At 40.7% G+C, this 22778-nt stretch overlaps 2 protein-coding genes across 3 annotated transcripts in view; both read right to left on the bottom strand.

Annotated features, from left to right (window-relative positions):
• Positions 1-15335, bottom strand: part of LOC134339372 (uncharacterized) — a 70064-nt gene extending 54729 nt beyond the window's left edge. The window contains exon 1 of the mRNA XM_063035815.1: positions 15279-15335. The gene's annotated coding sequence lies outside the window, so the exon portion shown is untranslated. The remainder of the gene's footprint in view (positions 1-15278) is intronic.
• The window catches only part of cfap410 (cilia and flagella associated protein 410), a 42849-nt gene continuing 27413 nt past the window's right edge, over positions 7343-22778 (bottom strand). For both annotated transcript variants that reach the window (XM_063035816.1, XM_063035818.1), the window contains 2 exons: positions 19689-19788; positions 7343-8099 (listed from right to left, as the gene is read on the bottom strand). In XM_063035816.1, coding sequence (XP_062891886.1) covers positions 7965-8099; positions 19689-19788 — 235 coding nt within the window. In that variant the 3' untranslated portion in view covers positions 7343-7964. The remainder of the gene's footprint in view (positions 8100-19688; positions 19789-22778) is intronic.

Below are 22778 nucleotides of genomic sequence, written 5' to 3'. Positions count from 1 at the left end.
GCTGGAAGCTCGTTCCACACAGCTACCACTCTCTGAGTAAAGAAGTTCCCCCTCATGTTACCCCTAAATTTTTGCCCTTTAACTCTCAACTCATGTCCTCTTGTTTGAATCTCCCCCACTCTCAATGGAAAAAGCCTATCCACATCAACTCTATCCCCTTCATAATTTTAAATACCTCTATCAAGTCTCTATCAACCTTCTACGCTCCAAAGAATAAAGACCCAACTTGTTCAACCTTTCTCTGTAACTTAGGAGATGAAACCCAGGTAATATTTTAGTAAATCTTCTCTGTAATCTCTCAATTTTGTTGACATCTTTCCTATAATTCGGTGACCAGAACTGTACACAATACTCCAAATTTGGCCTTACCAATGCCTTGTACAATTTTAACATTACATCCCAACTCCGATACTCAATGCTCTGATTTATAAAGGCCAGGATATCAAAAGCTTTCTTCACTACCCTATCCAAATGAGATTCAACCTTCAGGGAACTATGCACCATTATTCCTAGATCCCTCTGTTCTACTGCATTCTTCAATGCTCTACCATTTACCATGTATGTCCTATTTTGATCAGTCCTACCAAAATGTAGCACCTCACATTTATCAGCATTAAACTCCATTTGCCATCTTTCAGTCCACTCTTCTAACTGGCCTAAATCTCTCTGCAGCTTTGAAAACCTACTTCATTATCCACAACTCCACCTATCTTAGTATCATCTGCATACTTACTCATCCAATTTACCACCCCATCATCCAGATCATTAATGTATATGACAAAAAAACATTGGACCTAGTACACACCACTAGACACCGGCCTCCAATCTGACAAACAGTTATCCACCACTACTCTCTGGCGTCTCCCATTCAGCCACTGCTGAATCCATTTTACAACTTCAATATTAATACCTAACGATTGAACCTTCCTAACTAACCTTCCGTGTGGAACATTGTCAAAGGCCTTACTGAAGTCCATATAGACAACATCCACCGCTTTACCCTCGTCAACTTTCCTAGTAACCTCTTCAAAAAAAATTGAGTAAGATTTGTCAAACATGACCTTCCACGCACAAATTCATGTTGACTGTTCCTAATCAGACCCTGTCTATCCAGGTAATTATATATACCATCTCTAAGAATACTTTCCATCAATTTACCCACCACTAACGTCAAACTCATAGGCCCCTGCTATTTCTACACTAACTTCCCTCAAGGTCCTAGGGAATATCCTGTCAGGACCCAGAGACTTACCCACTTTTATATTCCTTAAAAGCTCCAGTACTTCCCCTTCTTTAATCATCATAGTTTCCATAACTACCCTACTTACTTCCCTTACCCTACACAATTCAATATCCTTCTCCTTAGTGAATACCGAAGAAAAGAAGTTGTTCAAAACCTCCCCCATCTCTTTTGGCTCCGCACATAGCCATCCACTCTGATTCTCTAAGGGACCAATTTTATCCCTCACTATCCTTTTGCTATTAATATAACTGTAGAAACCCTTTGGATTTATTTTCACCTTGCTTGCCAAAGCAACCTCATATCTTCTTTTAGCTTTTCTAATTTTTTTCTTAAGATTCTTTTTACATTCTTTATATTCCTCGAGAATTACTCCAAGCTGCCTATATTTATTGTAGATCTCTCTCTTTTTCTGAACCAAGTTTCCAATATCCCTTGAAAACCATGGCTGTCTCAAACTTTTAACCTTTCCTTTCAACCTAATAGGAACATTAAGACTCTGTACCCTCAAAATTTCACCTTTAAATGACCTCCATTTCTCTATTACATCCTTCCCATAACACAAATTGTCCCAATCCACTCCTTCTAAATCCTTTCGCATCTCCTCAAGGTTAGCCTTTCTCCATTCAAAAATCTCAACCCTGGGTCCAGTCCTATCCTTGTCCATAATTATATTGAAACTAATGGCATTGTGATCATTGGACCCGAAGTGCTCCCCAACACATACCTCCATCACCTGACCTATCTCATTCCCTAACAGAAGATCCAACACTGCCCCTTCTCTAGTTGGTACCTCTATGTATTGCTGCAAAAAACTATCTTACACACATTTTACAAACTCCAAACCATCCAGCCCTTTTACAGAATGGGCTTCCCAGTTTATGTGTGGAAAATTAAAATCTCCCACAATCACAACCTTGTGCTTACTACAAATATCTGCTATCTCCTTACAAATTTGCTCCTCCAATTCTCGCTCCCCATTAGGTGGTCTACAATATATCCCTATAAACATTACTACACCTTTCCCATTCCTCAATTCCATCCAAATAGCCTCCCTGGACAAGTCCTCTAATCTATCCTGCCAAAGCACCATTGTAATATTTTCTCTGACAAGCAATGCAGCACCTCTCCCTCTTGCCCCTCCAATTCTATCACACCTGAAGCAATGAAATCCAGAAATATTTAGTTGCCAATCACACCCCTCCTGCAACCATGTTTCACTAATAGCTACATCATCATATTTCCAGGTATCAATCCATGCTCTAAGCTCATCCACCTTCCTTACAATGCTCCTAGCATTAAAATAGATGCATTTAAGAAACTCTCCACCTCTTACTCTCTGTTTATCCCTAATGGTGCAAACAACTTTGTTATCTTTTTCTTCCTTCTCCCCTACATCTTTGGTCTGAGTGCTCCCATTCTCTGTCCCCTACCTATCCTCCCTCAAACACTGTCTACTAGTTTTCTCTATTTGTGAACTAACCTCCTCTCACCTAGTCTCTTCAATTTGATTCCCACCCCGCTACCATTTCAGTTTAAAGTCTCCCCAGTAGCCTTCACAAATCTCCCCACCAGGATATTGGTCCCCCTAGGATTCAAGTGCAACCCGTCCTTTTTGTACAGGTCACACCAGCGCCAAAAGAGGTCCCAATGATCCAGAAACTTGAATCCCTGCCCCCTGTTCCAGTCCCTCAGCCACACATTTATCCTCCACCTCATTCCATTCCTACTCTCACTGTCGCGTGGCACAGGCAGTAATCCCGAGATTACAGTACTACCTTAGCAGTCCTTCTTCTCAACTCCCTTCCTAACTCTCTATATTCTCCTTTCAGGACCTCTTCCCTTTTTCTACCTATGTCATTGGTACCTATATGTACTACGACCTCTGGCTCCTCACCCTCCCACTTCAGGATATCTTGGACGCGATCAGAAACATCCTGGACCCTGGCACCAGGGAGGCAAACTACCATCCAGGTCTCCTGACTGCGTCCACAGAATCGCCTATCTGACCCCCTAACTATCGAGTCCCCTATTACTACTGCCCTCCTCTTCCTTTCCCTACCCTTCTGAGCTACAGGGCCGGACTCTGTGCTGGAGGCACGGCCACTGTTGCTTCCCCCAGGTAAGCTGTGGGAGAACAAAATTGGATTAGTGTAAATAGATGGTTGGTGGTCAACACATAGTGTGTGGGCTAACGGGCCTCTGTCTATGTGGTATCTCTTAATAAATCTATGACTTGTAGAACTGTCCTGATATTTTAATCCTGTCTGGATAAACCCCAAGGCCCCTTTATTCTTCAACATCACTCAATATCCTGCCACTAAATGTGTGTTCTCCTGTATCATCTTACAGTCTACATGCCTGTTTTCTGCACAACTTGTCCAGACTGTGAATATTTTCAATCAATGGCTTTCCTCATTACTGTCACCTACACTGCTATTTTTCTATGATGTAAAAACTTACTCACCAGTTAAAACTATTCAAGTGAACTGCAAACCACAAGCTGTGGCTCTCTGTGGAACTTTTGTATTAACACCCTCTGTTACGACAGCACCATCAACCATTAATCTGCTCGCTGCCATTGTTAGCTTTATAGATAACTTGCCACTGTCTTTTGGACTCTTTTTCACCAGCCTACTATGTAAACATGTCAAGGTTTAGTTAATCATAGACACAAGAGATACTGCAGATGCTGGAAATCTAGTGCAATACTCACAATGTGCTGGAGGAGCTCAGCAGGTCAGGCAGCAGCAATGGATGAGAATAAACAGTCTTGATTAAAGATCTCAGCCCAAGACGTTGATTTCCATTTCTTGATGCTGCCTGAAAGTGACCTGCTGGGTTCTTCCAGCACATTGTGTGTATTGCTAGAGGTTTGGTTAAGATCTGTTCAAATAACACTGACGTGCACAGCTCTCATTTACCTTTCTTGTTACTTTCTCAAAAGATCAAACCCCTGTATTGGGTTTGATCAAGTACCATTTTAAATACAAGTTTACAATCCTCTCCATAACTTCCACATTTATCTGGAACTGCACACAGTACTTCAAATATAGCCTAATCAAAGTTTTATACAACGGTAGCATGACTTCCTGGTTCTCACACTAATTGCCGCAACTGATAAAGGCAAGTATACCATTCACTGTCTTTATCGCCATATTTACTTGTGTTATCACTAATGTCACTTTGTTTATCAATACTCTTCAGGGTCCTGTCATTTTCTGTATATTTTCCTCTAATATTTGACCCTCCAAAGTGCAACACCTCATACTTAATTGGATTAAACTTCATCCACCAGTTCTCCGCCCATATCTGCAACTGATCTATACCCTGCTGCATCCTTTGACCGTCCTCACTGTGAACAACTGCCAATTTTTGTGCCGTCTACAAATGTACTAATCAGTCCACCTACAATTTTGTCCGAATATCACAAATTCTTAATAATCTCCCCAACACCTAAGTGAGCCAACTCCTGTAATTATTTATAATGAAAGCAGAAAATGCTGGAAACTTTCAGCAGGTCAGGCAGCATCTACAGAGCAAAACAGTATTTTTTTTCAAGCTGAAGATAATTTTACTGGAAAGAAAATGACTTAACATGTAGATTGTGAGGAGGATGATGGATAAAGGGTCTACAAGATTTTGACAAGCCAATTCTGAATCCAAACGCCAAGTCACTATGGATCCCATGCATTTTAACCTCTGGAATAACCTACCATGAGAAACCTTGTCAAACATCTTACTAAAATTGAGGATGGGAAATGTTATTCCTTTCGTTGAGAAAGGTAACACGGATAATCCTGAGAATTCTAGACTTCAGTCTTACATGAGTGGTGGGTAAACAATTGGAGAGGATTCTTAGAGACAGGATTTACAAGTATTTGGTGGAGCCTGCTCCGATTAGGCTTTGTGATGGACAGGCTGTGCCTTATGAGCTTGATTGACACTTTCAAGGAGGTGACAAACCTGATTGATGCAGGTAACCTGGTGGGTTTTAGTAAGACATTCGACAAGGTTCTGTATGATAGAGTCATTCAGAAAGTCAGGAGGCATGGGATCCAGTGAGACTTGGTTGAGCAGATTTAGAATTAGTGGATAGAACATATTCTGCCTGGAGGCCGGTAATCCGTTCTTGCTCTTTGTGATTTTTATAAATGACTTAGATAAGGAGATGCAAGGGTGAGTTAGTAAGTTTACAGATGACAGGAAGGTTGGTATTGTTGTAGATAGTGTAGAAGATTGTAGGTTATAACAGAACATTGACAGGATGCAGAACTGGATTGAGAAGTGGCAGGTAGAGTTCAACCCAGAAAAGTGTGAAGTGATAGACTTGAAGGTGATAGTCAGGAAGGCAGAGTACAAAGTTAATGGCAAGAATCTTAGCAAGGTGGAGGAACAAGGGACAGCTTGGTGTCAAAGTCCATCAATCCCTTAAAGCTGCGATGCAAGTTGATGGAATAGTTAAGGCGGCACATGGTGTGTTAGTCTTCATTAGTAGCTGGATTGAGTTCAAGAGCTGCAAGGTAATGCTCTGTAAATTCTGGTTAATCCTGTTGAAGGGTCTCAGTTGAAACTTATTTACCTGTTTACTGCCCATTACGCCGTTGGCACTTAGGGCAGCAATGAAGCTCCTCCATCTGTCTGTATAGAAGGATTTTCGCTGCTGTTTCCATAACAATTGTTTTTTGACCAGTCAAGGTTGTTAGAGGATTGGTGGACCACTCCTAGTCCAGTATCTACCCTTTGACCAGTTTGGCATGGGTGACCCTAACAAGAGCCAAAGCACAAGGCCCTGACTCCAGCCAACATAGCTCTCTGGGTCATTGAGGCACGCAAACCTCCAAACCCTATAACAAAGTTGTGGTCTTCTTGAAGGTCAGCCCAAAACATAGACTCTTTATTGCTTTCCTTGGATGCTGCCTGATTTGTTTTGTTCCTCCAGCATGTCGTGTGTGCTGCTCTAGTTAAACTATACTTGGAGTATTGTGTACAGTTGTGATCACCTCTTTATAGGAAAGATATGTAAGCTTTAGAAAGGGTGCAGAGGAGACTACCATGCTGCCTGGATTAGAGAGCACGTCTATGAGGACAAGTTAAATGAGTAGGTCTTTTCTCTTTGGAGCAACGGAGATGAGAGGTAACTTTATAGAAGTGTATAAGATTATAATTGCTGGTCTCCTCACTGCCTGTTGACCTGACCTGCAGGATTACTGACCAACCATGGTGCATTCAAACCTGGCTGTGCATTCAAACCTGTGCATTCAAAGACCGGCTCCTGCCCCTGACTCTTCATTCTCTCTCATTCCTGTCCCTGAACTCCCCGTTCTGCAAACCTAAACAAAACCAACTAAATTGAGCCAGAATATCGACGGACATCACAGCTTGGCGCTATCTTGACCATCAGAGTACAAATTCATCCAAGAGAATAAAATGAGGATTCAGTAAATTTGGTTGATAGATGAATCATCTTTTGTAAATGTCTAGTTTAGGTGAATGCAAGAGATTCAGGGTGGAGTTTATGCCAGTTGAGAGAATAGTTTACCATACAATAAGTAAGGTAATAGAGTGATGGGATGACTCCAGATTGCCATGAATTTGATGGGCCAAAAGGATTTCTTCTGTTAGAAGAATGATAAGTCAAGTTTTAACTGCAATTTCTCATTCTAGACTATAACCACCATATTCCTTCAAGGCCTCAGTTGAGTGCTTTTCATTAAGGTGAAATACATTGAAAAGGTTGTAAAATTGAAAAGGAAAAAATATGTAGAACATCTGGGAAGAACCATAATATATAAACTGTAAACTAACATTGGACTAACAGAGATTTAGAAGAACTTACAGAAGACTGGTCATTTCAATTTCATTAATAAATCTTTACATTCTCTGAAGCAGTTGTGATTCCCCAGTTGGTTTCTCTTCACACCTTTGAATTCAAAGTAGTAAGTTCACTGAATAAATCTTCCTCAGAATTTCATTAGTATTTCTGTAAAGGTTCAGTAGCATTGGCAGAAAATCCAGAAACCTCAGCACATGAAAATCATAGCTTTGAAACAGTTGTTCAATTTAGCAGTCAAACATGAAGATTACGATTAAATATGATTCTAGAATAATTTTATTTTGATCAGATAATGATAAAGCTTCATGCAATGTCGGCTGGTGTAATCTAAAGAACTTATTTGCTGATACGGTCTGAACGAGAATCTGCAGTATAGTGCTATCAGTAACCAGGTAAACAGTATATCATATCTGAGCTTACAATTTCTATGCTCAATTCAGATCACTACCTGTTGGATGGCAAAGTTCCACTAGTGTAGATTTAACCTCTTGTAGTAAACTTGAATTTTAAGTCACTACTTTCTTCCACTTCCCCATGCCCAATATATGTACTGTGACAGGTTCTGTTCATTAATTCTCTCTCTCAGGTGTTAATTTAGATTAAATAGCACTCTGTTGTTTTTTTTCCCTGTACCCACTCTTTCGTATTGTGAAGTTAACTCTCCCACCTAAACTCCATCCCTGCACATGAGACTGGTGAGTCCCGATTCTCCCATCAGCCCAAGCTTGGTGATTACAGAGGGCGGTGTCTCCACAGGGGTTGATGCAGATAGATAATTTGCAGGTACTTGATCTTATATATTTTCTGTATAAACTCCTGCGATATGACTAGTGAATTTTGAAACCATGTTCACAAAGATGGAACTCAATTTGCCCAGATCACTTGCATTCATCTTTCCTGTTCAGCCTCTTTCCTGTGTAACGTTCTGAGTTTATGTTCTGCTGTTCTGTGCACAATCTCCAGTCCGTCAGCATCGAGCTCTTTCAACAGCAGCAGGACAGCGTTCAACACATTTGAGGTGCGCTGGAAAAAGGAAAACAGTTATAAATAACTACAATTTCATATCTAGGAGCAGCAAGTCAGCTTAAAATTCGGATGTCAGACCCCTTGAAATCCTCACACAGCCTCCGCTCCTGGCACTTCTCAACCTAGATTCTGACGCACATCTCACAATTTGCAGCCTCTCATTCCTTCCTAGTGATTCATAAATGATGCAACTCTCAGACTCCCACTCTTCAGGTTATTAAACGCCTGGGCTTGCATTCCTTACATTGACAGAAGGGTTGACACTGACTTTATTTCAATAAATCATTAACTATGTATTTGCTTCCACTGAAATCAAGCTCTCTACTTCTAAATTTACTCAGTTAACAGAACTTAAATTTTTTACCAGCAGAGGAATGCAGGAGAACACAGTAAGGAGTGAAAATCCTAATTTTCATATCAGCCCTGTCAGGGAAGAGATGAAAAGGTAGGAGAAGGTCAATGAACCAGGAAGGAATCTTGGTTCCTCATAAACACAGATGAAGCCTGAATGGGACAAAGTCACCAGCTGGATTAACTCTAAGACTCGATGACCCAAACTTAGACAGCAGGCTGAAGAAAGTGACCTCATATCCACAATCAAAGTTGATAAAAGCATCAAAAATCTATCTAAATTCCAACTGGGATCCACAGATACAGGCAGAGATGGAGTCTGAAGGGCAGGTTGATTGAGCTGCAGTACAGTAGGGAATGCACGGCATTTGGTTATCAGAGACACTCAAAGTGCAGAAGCTGTAAAGCATGGTAGAACACAGCATCTGATCTTCGGGTCCAAGTCCACAGTACCCTGAAAGTGGCTACACAAGTAAATAGGGTGGCAAAGAATGTCATATTTGCTGTCACAGCATTGAGTATAAGAGTCAGGAAGTCATACGGCAGCCGTCTAAAACTTTGGTTAGAGTATAGTGTGCAGTTCTGGTCAAGATGTGTGAGCTTTTTAAGGGGTGCAGAAGAGATTCACCAGAATGCTACTTGGACTAGAGGGAATGTGCTATAAAAGTTGGACAAACTTGGATTGTTTTCGCTGGATCGGGAGGGGTGACCTGACATACATTTATAAAATGATGAGAGACATAGATCGGGTAGTCCTTTCTCCAGGGTTTAAATGTCAAAACTAAAGGGCATGCATTTAAGTCAAGATGGGGAAAGCTTAAAGATGATGTGCTGGGTGCCTTTTTTTAAAAAACACACAGAGTGGTGAATGCCTGGAATATGCGATTGGGTAGCAGTGGAAGCAGCTACGATAGTGGCATTTAAGAGGGTTTTAGATAGACACATGAATATGCAGGGACATGGGCCATGCATGGCCAGAAAAAATTAGTTTAATTTGGCATTGTGTTTTCACAGACATTGTGGGCCAAAAAGCCTTTCCTTTGGTGTTCCCCTCTAGGTTATAAATAAATCAATCATGCTGGCTCACTGTGCCTGTACGGTAGATTTACATTAAAGAGAAAGAGGGGATCTGAGGGCTACTGTTTTAAGGAAGAAGTATTGAGTACATGGAGGACACTGCCTGAGAGTACTAATTCCACTTGCCTGCATTCATTCCATATCCCTCTGTGCTCTGCTAATTCAGGTATCTGTCCAGATGCCTCTTAATGTTGTTATTGTTCATACCTCCACCACCTACCTCCTCTGGTAGCTCATACTAGATACCAATTGCTCTTTATGTGAAAAAATTTACCTTCGATTTCCTTTATGCCACCTTCTTCTCACCTCAGCTCTGAACCCTCTAGTTTTTACACTACACATCACAACCCTGAGAAACAGCCACTGGAAAATAACCTTTCATAATTTTATACACCTCTGTCTTTTTATTTCTCAGTCTCCTTCGCTCAAGGGAAAACAGACCCAGTCTATCCATTCTTTCCTGATTAACTCAAACCCTCCAATCCAGATTTCCTGGATGCCTCTTAACAACCAAGATTTTTTTTGGGTCAAGGATTCCCTGGAGTTGGAGTGGATTATGTTTAATGAGTTTGCAGATATCCTTGAAGCATTGGAAAGGCAGGGACTAGTCAGAGATAGATTTTCAAGGGCAGATCCTGTCCGACCAATTTGACCAATTATTATTGAAGAGGTAACAAATTGATAAGACGTGTGTATTAGGCGTGCTTTACAAGAACTTTGACAAGGTCCCATATAGAAAATTAGTCCGGAAGAATAAGGACAATGGGATTCAAGGCGAGGTGGTAAATTCGATCCAACATTGGCTTGGTAAAGGTTATTTTTGTGACTGGATCTCTATGAGAAGCAGTGTTCCACAGGGATCAGTGCTGGGACCTTTGATATTTGTATTATACATGAATGATCTGAATGTGAATCAGTAAGTTCACAGATGACACAAAGATTAGTGGAGTCGAGAATTATACAAAGGAGACTTTGGCTACAGGGTAATATTGATGTATTGGTGAAATGAAATAAGAAATAGCAGGTTGAGTGTATTCCAGCAAAAAAAATGAGAAGATGCATTTTGGAAATATTAATGAAGTAAACCTCTGCCTATAACCCAGTCCTTCAAGTCTTAGCTTGTATTCTTAGATTCTTGTAAATCTGCTTTGCATCTTAATGACACGCAGCGTCAACAAAACTGAACACAATGCTTCATTTGTGGTCTAACCACATCTTCTACAACTACAACATAACATCCTATGCAATGAATGGTAAAGGCCTACACACTAAATAAATTCTTCACCACCCTGTCCTTCCCTGGTTTGGCTTCCCAAAATGTAACACTTTACAATTATCTCAATTAAATGCCATTTGACATTCTTGGAGATATAAAATGCTAGAATCTGGAGGAACAAACAATCTCCTCGAGGAACTCAGCAGGTTGAGCAACATCTGTTGACCCTTAGTTTTGACCTGAAACATTGATAATTCCTTTCCTCTCATGGATGCTGCTTGCCCTGCTAAATTACCCATTTAGATTATTTGCCATTCTTACTAATCTGATCAAGGTATGTCACTAATTTTTGGTAATCTTCACTGTCAACGATGCTACCTATTTAAATGTCATCTGCAAACTTACTAATCATACCTCGTACATTAACATCCAATTGTTTACATAAATGAAAAGCAACACTGGGTCCACATTTGTGCGGTGCAAAATATATAATATGTGATATTCCGAGGGGGATTGAGAAGGAAACTGCTGAAAACGCCTTCCCATTTCACAACCATTAAGTCTGTAAGGAAGAAGAAGCAGCATCAAGATATTTTCACAATAGGAAAGAAGGATTGAAGGATGTTTATTTTAAAGCTATGAGTTTTAAGGATAAGTGAGATGTACTTAGAAATCAGACCATACATGGAACTATGAACTATGACAGATGTGGATGAGAGAGGGACAGAACTGAATGTTTGATGTCCCAGGGTTTTGATGTTTTAGAAAGTATAGAGGAGATGGAGATGGAAAGTATAGATGGAGTTGCACTTTTAATCAGAAACAATAACACGGCTGCACTCAGGTTGGGAAACAATGGAGGGCTCATTCAGAGCTTACATGGGTAGAACTCAAAAATAAGAAAGGTTCAGTCACTCTGCTGGGATTATACTTCAAACCGTCAATAGCTGAGGCACAGATATGCAGACAGATCAGATGCAGAAACAATAAGGTTGTCGACATGGGAAGCTTCAAGTTCCCAAATTCAGAGCTGGACGTCGTTAGTGTAAGAGGTTTAGTAGGGCAGAATTTATTAGGTGCATCCAGGAGGGTTTCTTAAATTAGTATGTGGATAACCAACTAAACGAGGGGCTTTACTGAACCTGGTGTTGGGAAATCAGCCTGGCCAGGTGGGTGAGCAGTTAGGAAACAGTGATCACAACTCCTTAAGTTTTAAGATTGCTACAAATAAGGAAAATATGAACCTTGAGGGAGAATATTAAATTTGAGCAGAGTAAATTAAGACAATATTTAAACGGAACTAGGGAAAGTTAATTGGGAACAGCTGTTTTTGACCGTATCTGACAGGTGTAAGGTGTTTAAAGACCTTAATATATTTATATCCCTTAATATACTTAGAAAATCACTTTGAATTCTCATCAAAGCTAAGGGAAACTTGGATGTCAAGAAAGGTGATGAATTTAGTCAAGAAGAAAAAGAAAATGAAATGTTTATGAAGCTAAAATCAAACAGCTCGAGTGTTATGAAGTTGCTAGCAAATAATTCAGGGAGGAAATTAGGAGAGCCAGAAGGAGCCATAAAAAGTGCTTGACAACTAGGGTTAAAGAGAATCCCAAGGCATTCTATACATACATCAAGAGCAAGAAGATAACTAATGGAAGGGTAGGATCACCCAAAGTTAAAGGAAGGAACATGTGTTTGGAGGCAGAGGCTGTGGGTGAGGCCCTAAATGAGTGTTGGTATTTACTAAGGAAAAGGACATGGGGAATAGATTAGCGTAGAGTGTGACAGTATGGTAGAATATTTTGAGATAAAGAAGGAGGCAGTGTTGAGCCTCTAAAGAACATTAAGGTGGATAAGCCCCCAGATATACACATCAGGTTACTGAGAGAGGCAAGCTGGGACTTGACCGTGATCTTCAAGTTTTCTCGAGCCTCAGGTGAGATCCCAGAGGATTGCCGAGTACCTTATGTTGTTCTGTTATTCGAGAAGTGAACTAGGGAAAGTCTGCAAACTATAGATTGTTGACTATCATGTCAGAGGTAGGGACACTATTGGAGTGGATTCTTAGGAATAGGATCTAGGAGCATTTGGAAATCCATGGCCTAATTAGGAGCAGTCATCATGGCTTTGTGCAGGGCAAGTCGTGTCATACAACTCTTGATTGTTTTTCGAGGAGGTTACAAAGCTTATTGGTGAAGCCAGACATATGGATGCTGTCTACATGGATATTAGTCAGGCACTTGACAGGGTCCCTTATGTAAGGCAGATACAGAAGGTTAAGATGCATGGGATCTATGGTGACTTGGCCATTTGGATTCAGAACTGGCTTCCACATTGAAGACAAAAGGTTGTGGTCAATGAGACTTATTCTGACTGGAGATCTGTGATTAGTGGTGGTCTACAAACTTCTGTACTGGAACCTCTGCTGTGCATGATATATATACAGTTGAAGTCAGAAGTTTACATACACCTTAGCCAAATAAATTTAAACTCAGTTTTTTACAATTCCTGATGTTTAATCCTAGAAAACATTCCCTGTCTTAGGTCAGTTAGGATCACTACTTTATTTTAAGAATGGGAAATGTCAAAATAATAGTAGAGAGAATGATTTATTTCAGCTTTTATTCCTTTCGTCACTTTCCCAGTGGGTCAGAAGTTTACATACACTTTGTTAGTATTTGGTAGCATTGCCTTTAAATTGCTTAACTTGGGTCAAACATTTTAGGTAGCCTTCCACAACCTTCTCACAATACATTTCTGGAATTTTGTTCCATTCCTCCGGACAGAACTGGTGTAACTGAGTCAGGTTTGTAGGCCTCCTTGCTCGCACACGCTTTTTCAGTTCTGCCCACAAGTTTTCTATCGGTTTGAGGTCAGGGCTTTGTGATGGTCACTCCATTACCTTGACTTTGTTGTCCTTAAGCAATTTTGCCACAACTTTGGAGGTATGCTTGGGGTCATTGTCCATTTGGAAGACCCACATGCAACCGAGCTTTAACTTCCTGGATGATGTCTTGAGATGTTGCTTCAATATATCCACATAATTTTCCTTCCACATGATGCCATCTATTTTGTGAAGTGCACCAGTCCCTCCTGCTGCAAACCCCCTCCACAACATGATGCTGCCACCCCCATGTTTCACGGTTGAGATGGTGTTCTTTGGCTTGCAAGCCTCACCCTTTTCCCTCCAAACATAACAGTGGTCATTATGGCCAAACAGTTCAATATTTGTTTCATCAGACCAGAGGACATTTCTCCAAAAAGTAAGATCTTTGTCCCTATGTGCACTTGCAAACTGTAGTCTGGCTTTTTTATGGCGGTTTTGGAGCAGTGGCTTCTTCCTTGCTGAGCAGCCTTTCAGGTTACTGTGGATATAAACACTTGTCTACCTGTTTCCTCCAGCATCTTCACAAGGTCCTTTGCTGTCGTTCTGGAATTGATTTGCACTTTTCGCGCCAAAGTACATTCATCTCTAGGAGACAAAATGCGTCTCCTTCTTGAGTGATATGACAGCTGTGTTGTCCCATGGTGATTATACTTGCATACTATTGTTTGTACAGATGAACGTGGTAGCTTCAGGCGTTTGGAAATTGCACCCAATGATGAACCAGACTTGACATCATTTCTGACCTCAATCGGATAGAAAATTTGTGGGCAGAACTGAATAAGCGTGTGCGAGCAAGGAGGCCTACGAACCTGACTCAGTTACACCAGTTCTGTCTGGAGGAATGGAACAAAATTCCAGCAACTTACTGTGAGAAGCTTGTGGAAGGATACCCAAAACATTTGACCCAAGTTAAACAATTTAAAGACAATGCTACCAAATACTAACAAAGTGTATGTAAACTTCTGACCCACTGGGAAAGTGACGAAAGAAATAAAAGCTGAAATAAATCATTCTCTCTACTATTATTCTGACATTTCACATTCTTAAAATAAAGTAGTGATCCTAACTGACCTAAGACAGGGAATGTTTTATAACCATATAACCATATAGCAATTACAGCATGGAAACTGGCCATCTCGGTTTTCTTGGATTAAATGTCAGGAATTGTGAAAAACTGATGTTACATACCCCGTAACTGGGTTGCCAAACCAGCAGAAATGGATCACTCAGTTGGAGTCTGGAGTACTAGAACTAAGAAAGTTATTTTACAGAAACAAGCAACACAGTAATCGAAAGGATAATAAATGCAACAGTTCAGCGATGATAAACACACATGTGCACAGAATTAAGATAACAGCATCAATCAAGCTCTATCGTTGTCTAGGGGTAAATGACCAAATTTCAAAGTGACTCAAAGTTCAGTCCAGTTTAGTAGTTCAGTTCGCAGTAATCGTTGCCATGGTGATGGACAACATGGGGGAAGAGAGAGAGAGAACAGGAACAACTGATCATTCAGACACGGCTTCACTCACAGACCGGCGAGATGGCTCACAAGCAGCTTTTGGGCAGGTCCTTGGTGATGTCACCTGAGGTCACCGACTGTGACCCCTCCTCCAGATGCGGTCGATCCTCTGCAGTGAACCCGGCACCCAGGCAAGGGCGGACACACACCGGGTTCCCGCTGATCGTACCTTTCCACCCTGGCCGTTGTCTGGTACTTCCCACCGACTCGTGAGAAGCGTACCGCTTCCAGGGTCTCGTTACCTCAGGTGGCGTGTGTGTCCTGCCTTAGCAAACCGGTCCCTTTTTATCCCCCTGCTGGGGTATCGCCTGTCCATCACTTCAAACAGTTCAGGGTTCAAAGGGGGAGCCGCTCCAGACAGCTCTCTCTCCCACGTCCCTTCATTACACATCTCCAGATGCTGCTCCATTGTTCCTTATCTCTCCTTCCCCTGAGGGCAGGTGGCAGACCACTTGCTGATGTCACTGATGCTAACCCAGGCCAGCAAACATCTTAATTTTATGTGTATTCTCGTCACACTGAGTTTAAATGTATTTGGCTAAGGTGTATGTAAACTTCTGACTTCAACTGTTAATGACCTGGATGAAAATGTGGGTGGATGGGTTAGTGGGTTTTCAGGTAATAAGAAGTTTGGTAGCATTGCAGATAGTGTAGAAAATTGCCAAAGGATACAAATGGGATATAGATCGGTTAGAGCAGTGTTTCTCAACCTTTTTCAGGCCAAGGCACCCCCCCCAAGCATCTTCATACTTGCCAACACGCCCTTAGGAACAATATACTTCTCAGCGCCCCCATAGTGTAAAAACATATCTACCATATGCTAACATGAGAAAAAAGTATTCTATTTTAATATTTTTTTATTTGTCTTTAAACCTAGTACACACAGTGCCTGTGCCCTGTGATCCTTGAGCTTGATGGTTTTTAGCAAGACTTGAAATATCTGGTTCAAGTTATGACAGCAAAAGCCTCAAGTCCCCACGTGTAACAGTGGCCAAGCAGTTTCTATTTTTATGAGTTATGTAGTTCACTGCACTGAAGCCTCATTCAACAAGTTAGGAGGACGGAAATGCTCTTCTCCAAAAACCAGGAAACTTTGCATGACAGTGCAGCCACATACCACAAAAGCCAACATTTCTTGAAAAGCATTTTTGCTTCTTCATCATTCTGAGTGTCAATAACTTCTTCAAGCAAGCTGTCTTCCTGTTCTTCCAACTTGCAAAGAAATAGGCTAATTACCTAGTCTGGAATTTCCAGATCATTCAAATCCTTGAATAGATTCTGAAATTCCTTTTTCAGTGACTGCATGTGTAAGCAGTACTCTTGCAAATCACCGTCTGTGAAAGAGAATGCCATACTTTCCATGCAGAGAGACCGTGGAAACATTCTTTTCCCAATGTTTTGCTTATATATTTCCAATTTTCAAATAAAAGTGGACACTGCACTCTTTGCCTGGATTAAAGTTGAAACTCTCACCCTACAATTTTATATTTAGAATGTTCATTTTGTCATACAGATCAGCTAGGTATGCCACATCTCCACGTTGAAGTTCAATCTTGTTTCCCAAGCTCTTATCAACTTTGAGCAAAAATACAATCAGTGTCAAAAAGATCAAAGAATCATTTTAAGCAGCAGTCTTTTGACAGCCAATGCACTTCAGTGTGAAGAAGCCAGTGTTCAAATTCTTCATTGTTATCTTTACATAAATGATGAAATATTTTGCTGTTTAATGGATGAGCTTTAATTTTGTTGGCAGAAGACATTACAACAGTTATGCTTGAAAAAAGTCGCTGGCTGAGGTTTTTGGCTGTGAGATGTTAATGATGAATTACATAATGAATTGCAAACAGACTTGGAATTTGTTTTTTCATAATGCCACTGAACTAGACTGGCAACTTGTCATATATGGTGCTCCATCTGTTGCACAAGAAATCATGTTCTTAATCAGAATACTTTTATCCTCAGTATACATCTTGAGCTTGTCATGGATTGATTCTCCGTTGATATTTGTTTTTAACCTTTTACGAATGAGATTCTTAACTTTTCCATTTTTGGTAAACCGTACATATGCCACTAGCAATGCCTCGTTGTCTCACACAGTTGACTCATCCAGTTGTATCCCAAATTCTGTTTTTTGTAGCTGTGCATAGTTGATACTCAATGTCTTCACTCATTTCATCAATACAACAAGCGACAGAGTTATTACTCAGAGGAATTGATTTTACAATACTAGTATCCATTTTGAGAACAGTGGTGAGCACGTCTGATACAGCAGGCATTATTACTCTTTCACCAACTGTATGAGATTTTCCACACTTCGTTATCATTTTGGAAATGCTATAAGAAGCAATGAGACCACAAACAAGGTCATTTTTAGCTTTCTCGGCAAATGACTCAAGTGTACAACATTTTTCAAATGCTTCTTTCATCTTCTAGAACTGAGTAATATCCTAAGTAGCTGTTTCAGGGTGTCTTTTACGGAAGTGTTCCTGCAATCTTGACAGTTTCATGGCTTCATTAGACAGTATACACATGGGGCATCACTGATCTGATGGGAACGGAGTAAAACTATACCCCAGGTTGTGCCATACTTATTTATCCATCATTAACAGCTAAATTAAAATCAAAAATTAACACAAACTGGGAATACCTATTGGAAGTTGACGAGGGCAGCAAGTTGACACTGTTGGTCAGGTCTCGTGCCTCAAGTTAGGGTGCCGCTTACCACCCCCTCCACCCCAAGATTCTTGAACGCCCTCGAGAACTTCTATTTCGCTTTAATGCCCCATTAGGACATGTAACCGCCCCCTTGGGGAGGGCAGTACTGCCCCCATTGAGAATCACTGGGTTAGAGATATGTGTAGAGAAATAGCAGATGGAGTTTAATTTATCTGTGTGTGAAGTTTTGCACTTTGGAAGATCAAATGTAAAGGGATAGTACAGTTAATGACAGAATCCTTAACAGTGTCGATGTCTTAGGGTTCAGGTCCATAGCTTATACAGTTTGATAGGGTAGCAAATAAGGCATATGGCATGCTTGCCTTTATTAGTTGAGGCATTGAATTCAAGAATCTGAATGTTATGTTGCAACAGAGGGCTGTTGCAGGAAAGCAGCATCCATAATCAAGGACTCCTCCAACACCCAGGCGATATTCTCTGCTGCCATAGGGAAGGAGGTACAGGAGCCTCAGGGTCCATACCACCATGTTCGGGAACAATTATTACCCCTCAACCATTAGGCTTTTGAACCAAATTCACTCACCCCATCACTGAACTGTTTCCACAACCTATGGACTCACTTTCAAGGACTCTTCAAGTCATGTTCTCAATATTATTGCTTCGTTATTCATTATTATTATTGATTTACACAGTTAATAGTCTTTTGCACACTGATTGCCTGTTTTGTCAGGTGTGGCCATTCATTGATTCTATTGTGTTTCTTGGCATGCCCACAAGAAAACAAATCTCAGGTTTGTATATGGTGATAAACCGTATATATACTTTGATATTAAATGTACTTTGAACTTAAATCTATTTTAGGGTACCTATATTAATTGCATTCAGCTCTGGTCTCCCCATTAAAGAAAGGACTTCAAGGCTTTGGAGAGGATGTAGAAGCATTTATCAAGATGGTAATGGATTAGACGGCACATGCTATTAAGGAGGGTGGACAAACCTTGGGTTATTTTCTGTGGAGCAACGGAGGCTGATTGGAGACCTGATAGAGCCTTAAAATATTACGTGGGGCATAGGTAGGGTGGACAGTTGGTAACCTTCTCCCAGGGTGTAAATGTCTAATACCAGTGGGCATCTATTTAAAGGTAGGGGGGAAAGTTCAAAGGAAATATGAAGTTGTTTTTTCTTTACACAGACAGTGGTGGGTACCTGGAATATGTTGGCAAAGATGGTCATGGAGACAAATATAATTGTGGGGTTTAAGAGGGCCATAGATAGGCACATGAATGTGCAGAGAGTGGAGAGATATAAACATTGGTTCCCAAAGATGGAATTTGTTCAGTTTGGCATTTAATTACTAGTAAATTGGTTCAGCACAACACTGTGGGCCTGTTCCTGTGCTGTACTGTTGTATGTCATTTTATGAAGAACCTGGAAATGGGGCCGGCTGCTGGTGCAGTGACATCGGCACCGGACCTGGGAGCGGAGGTTCCCGGGTTCGAAACCAGTCGGATCCACTCCCAAGTACGCCTTCCATCCGTGCCGGGTTGAGTGTCGAGATCACAACTGGACCTCATAAAATAAAGAGAAAAATACTGCGAAATGTCTGGGTGAGGGGTGGCGAGCCACACAGTCTCTCTCTCGCTCCGCGCCTTGTAAAAGCCATGAAAAAGACATCATCACGGACGCACACACAGATGCACAGACTCGCACGCACACGCCAAAAAAAGAGAACCTGGAAATGGGGGCAATATTTTCAATATTTTCTTGGTTGAAGAAATCTTCAAAGTGCTCATCAAAACACTTGGTGCTCATGGGATTACATTGCTTCGCTTTCTACTGTCACATTGTACTCACCCTTCTGCTGTTGTTGCTTGCATTTATTTCCTTCAATACAACAGAGGAGGAAAATTTATCTCTTCCCAATGGTTTCATTCCAAGCTCCTCTCTGATTTTACTAGAAAAAAAAATTAAATACTTAACAGTGAGAGACAGATGGTTACAACAAACAAAAACCTCTACACTTCCAAAGTATTGCAGCTTCTAGAAATCTACAATAAAAACATAAGATACTGGAAATACTCAGCAGGTCAGGCAGCATACAAGCTTTAATTTTGGCACAAGTTCCACTCCTCTACGTGAGCAATGTCTCAAGTTGAACTAAATTTTACTCAACCCTATACTGCGCTGTAGGCACTTCATAACAGGTTGGTTATTGTTGTTTTAGCAACAGAAACAGGTCCTCCTCTGAGGCCTATTCATAGTAGGTCATGCTTCCCTCAATTTCATTCACCTATCTTGGTTCCATAATCTAACTAAAGCTCTGTCCTCCTTCCGTCTATTTCAAGTGTCTGTATCACCATCAGCTAGACTATTCCAATTTTTATCGCTAACCTCAAACTCTCCAACCTTCACATTTGAGGAATCAAGTTAGGTCACATTGGTCAGGATGATATCCTCATGCCAAAGCTATAGTCTACAAGAGAAGATAAACAAAATGAAAAAAAAATACTCTTGCTTTTATAAGCAGCCAATTTGTAAGACGTTGTATCTCTTGAATGTTAATGACATACTGTAAGTAGAGCAGAAAATGAAGCAGAATATGAATATATAACGTTTGGATACTGGGGTATGACTGCTTCTCAGCAACTGAGTCAACTCTACAGCAGCGGGGCCACAATTGTACAAAGCACCAAGAGTAAGCAGTCCTAAATTCTATCACGTTCAATTGCAAACTCTGAAGTTTCATCTCTTACCAATCATTATCAGAAGATGAAAATCAAAAGTCTGCAGATACTGGAAATCTGAACTAAACCCAGAAACTGTTGCAAACACTCAGCAGCTCAGGCAACACCCATGGAAGGAGTTAATTTACCTGATGTGAGCTCTGTATCAGAATGAGGAAAGCCACAGACACTGATGTGCTTAGAGTTTACAGCATCTTCTAGTTTTCTTTAAGACATTTCTCTTTAAGGTATGGATTACAACTGCCTCCATTCTATATTCTTAAACAGAGACAAAACAATCTCTGCCTCCATGCTCTATGTTCCATCAGACACCAGAGATATAGAATGTCAATTATTTATTGAGCAGAGGCTACTCCATAGCACATCTGTTCTTGGCCCTTTCCTCCTCCATTGTTTTATCAAGGATTTTCCTTTCAACACAAGGCTACAAGATCTAGATGCACTGGGGAAAGTGGAACAAAGTGTGGCTGGTCAAATTTAACTCCGACAAGTGATGCAGTTTTGAAAGTTAATCTATAGCAGGGCATACACAGATTATTAAGGGACCCTGGGAGAGTTGTAGAACAGAGACTTTAGGGTACATCATTCCTCAAAATGGATGGTGAAGAAGACCTGGTGGTGTAGAAGGCATATAGCATACTTGCCTTTATCAGGGGACACTGAGATGGGAGGTCATGTTACAGTGGTACATTAGTGAGACTGCAGTTGGAATATTGCGTGCAGTTCTGGTCATCACAATATTGAAAGAATGTGATTAAGCTAGAGAGGATGCAGAAAATATTAACAAGTACGTAGTTGGGATTAGCATAGTAATTTTTCCCAGTGTAAGGAAATCAATCCAAAGCTAGATGTTAGAGGAGAGAGATTTTCACAGAGGAAGGTGACTAAGTGGACAAGCTGCCATAGGAGGGGTTACAGGTGGGTACAATTAACAGAAGTTGTAAGACATTTGGAGAGGGTACTGTACATGGACAAATAGAATGAGCTCAGTCTGATTTGTTTGGCATGGACAAGCTAGGCCAAGGAACATTGAACATAAAACACTGCAGCACTGTACAGGCCTTTTGGCCCACAATGTTGTGCCTATCCTTTAACCTACTCTAAGATGAATCTAACCCTTCCTTACTATAAGGCCCTCCACTTTTCTATCATTCATATGTCTATTTAAGAGCCTCTTAAATGACTCCAATGCATCAGCATTTGCTAGCACCCCCTGGCAGGGCATTCCATGCACACATCCACTCCCCGTGTAAAAACTTACCTTTGACACCACCCCACCATATTTTTCATATTTTTCTCCAATCACCTTAAAATTATGTCCTCTGGTACAAGCTATTTCCAATCTGGGAAAAAGTCTCTGGCAATGCACTCCATCTGTGCCTCTTATCATCTTGCACACCTCTATCAAGTTGCTTCTCATTTTCCCTCGCTCCAAAGAAAAAACCCTTAGCTCATTCAACCTATCCTCTAAGACATGCATTCTAATCCAGGCAGCATCCTGGTAAATTTCCTCTGGACCCTTCCTAAAGCTTTTACATCCTTTCTACAATAAAGCAACTAGAAAAACACAATATTCCAAGTGTGGACTAACCAAGGTCTTAAAGAACTGCAATATTACCTCCCAGCTGTTGAACTCAATCCCCCAACAAATTCTCTGACTAAGTGACACACCACATGGCTCCTTAACAACCATATCAATTCGCACTGCAACCTTGAGAGATCTGTGTTTTCCATGATGTATAATTCTATGATTCAGTGATATATGGAGGGATCTTGGAGCCAAGTCCTGAAAATGACAACGCAAGTACAGTTGCAAGAAAAAGTTTGTGGACCCTTTGCAATTATCTGGTTTTCTGCATTAATTTCTCATAAAATATGGTCTGATCTTCATCAAAGTCACAATAATAGAAAAACACAATCTGCCTAAACTAATAACACACAAACAGTTGTAATTTTCATGTCTTTATAGAATACACTTTTTAATCATTCAAAGTCCAGGCTGGAAAAATTATATGATCCTTTGTACTTAATAACTGGCAGAACCTCCTTAAGCAGCAATAACCTCCACCATACATTTCCTGTAGCTGCTGATCAGACTTACACAATGTCAAGGAGAAATTATAGACCATTCCTCCACACAAAACTGTTTCAGTTCATCAGTGTTTCTGAGATACCTTGTATGAATAGCCTTCTTCACGTC

The sequence above is a fragment of the Mobula hypostoma genome, chromosome 29, assembly GCF_963921235.1.
Source record: "Mobula hypostoma chromosome 29, sMobHyp1.1, whole genome shotgun sequence".
Lineage (NCBI taxonomy): Eukaryota > Metazoa > Chordata > Chondrichthyes > Myliobatiformes > Myliobatidae > Mobula > Mobula hypostoma.
This window is presented reverse-complemented; position numbering and strand designations above follow the sequence as displayed.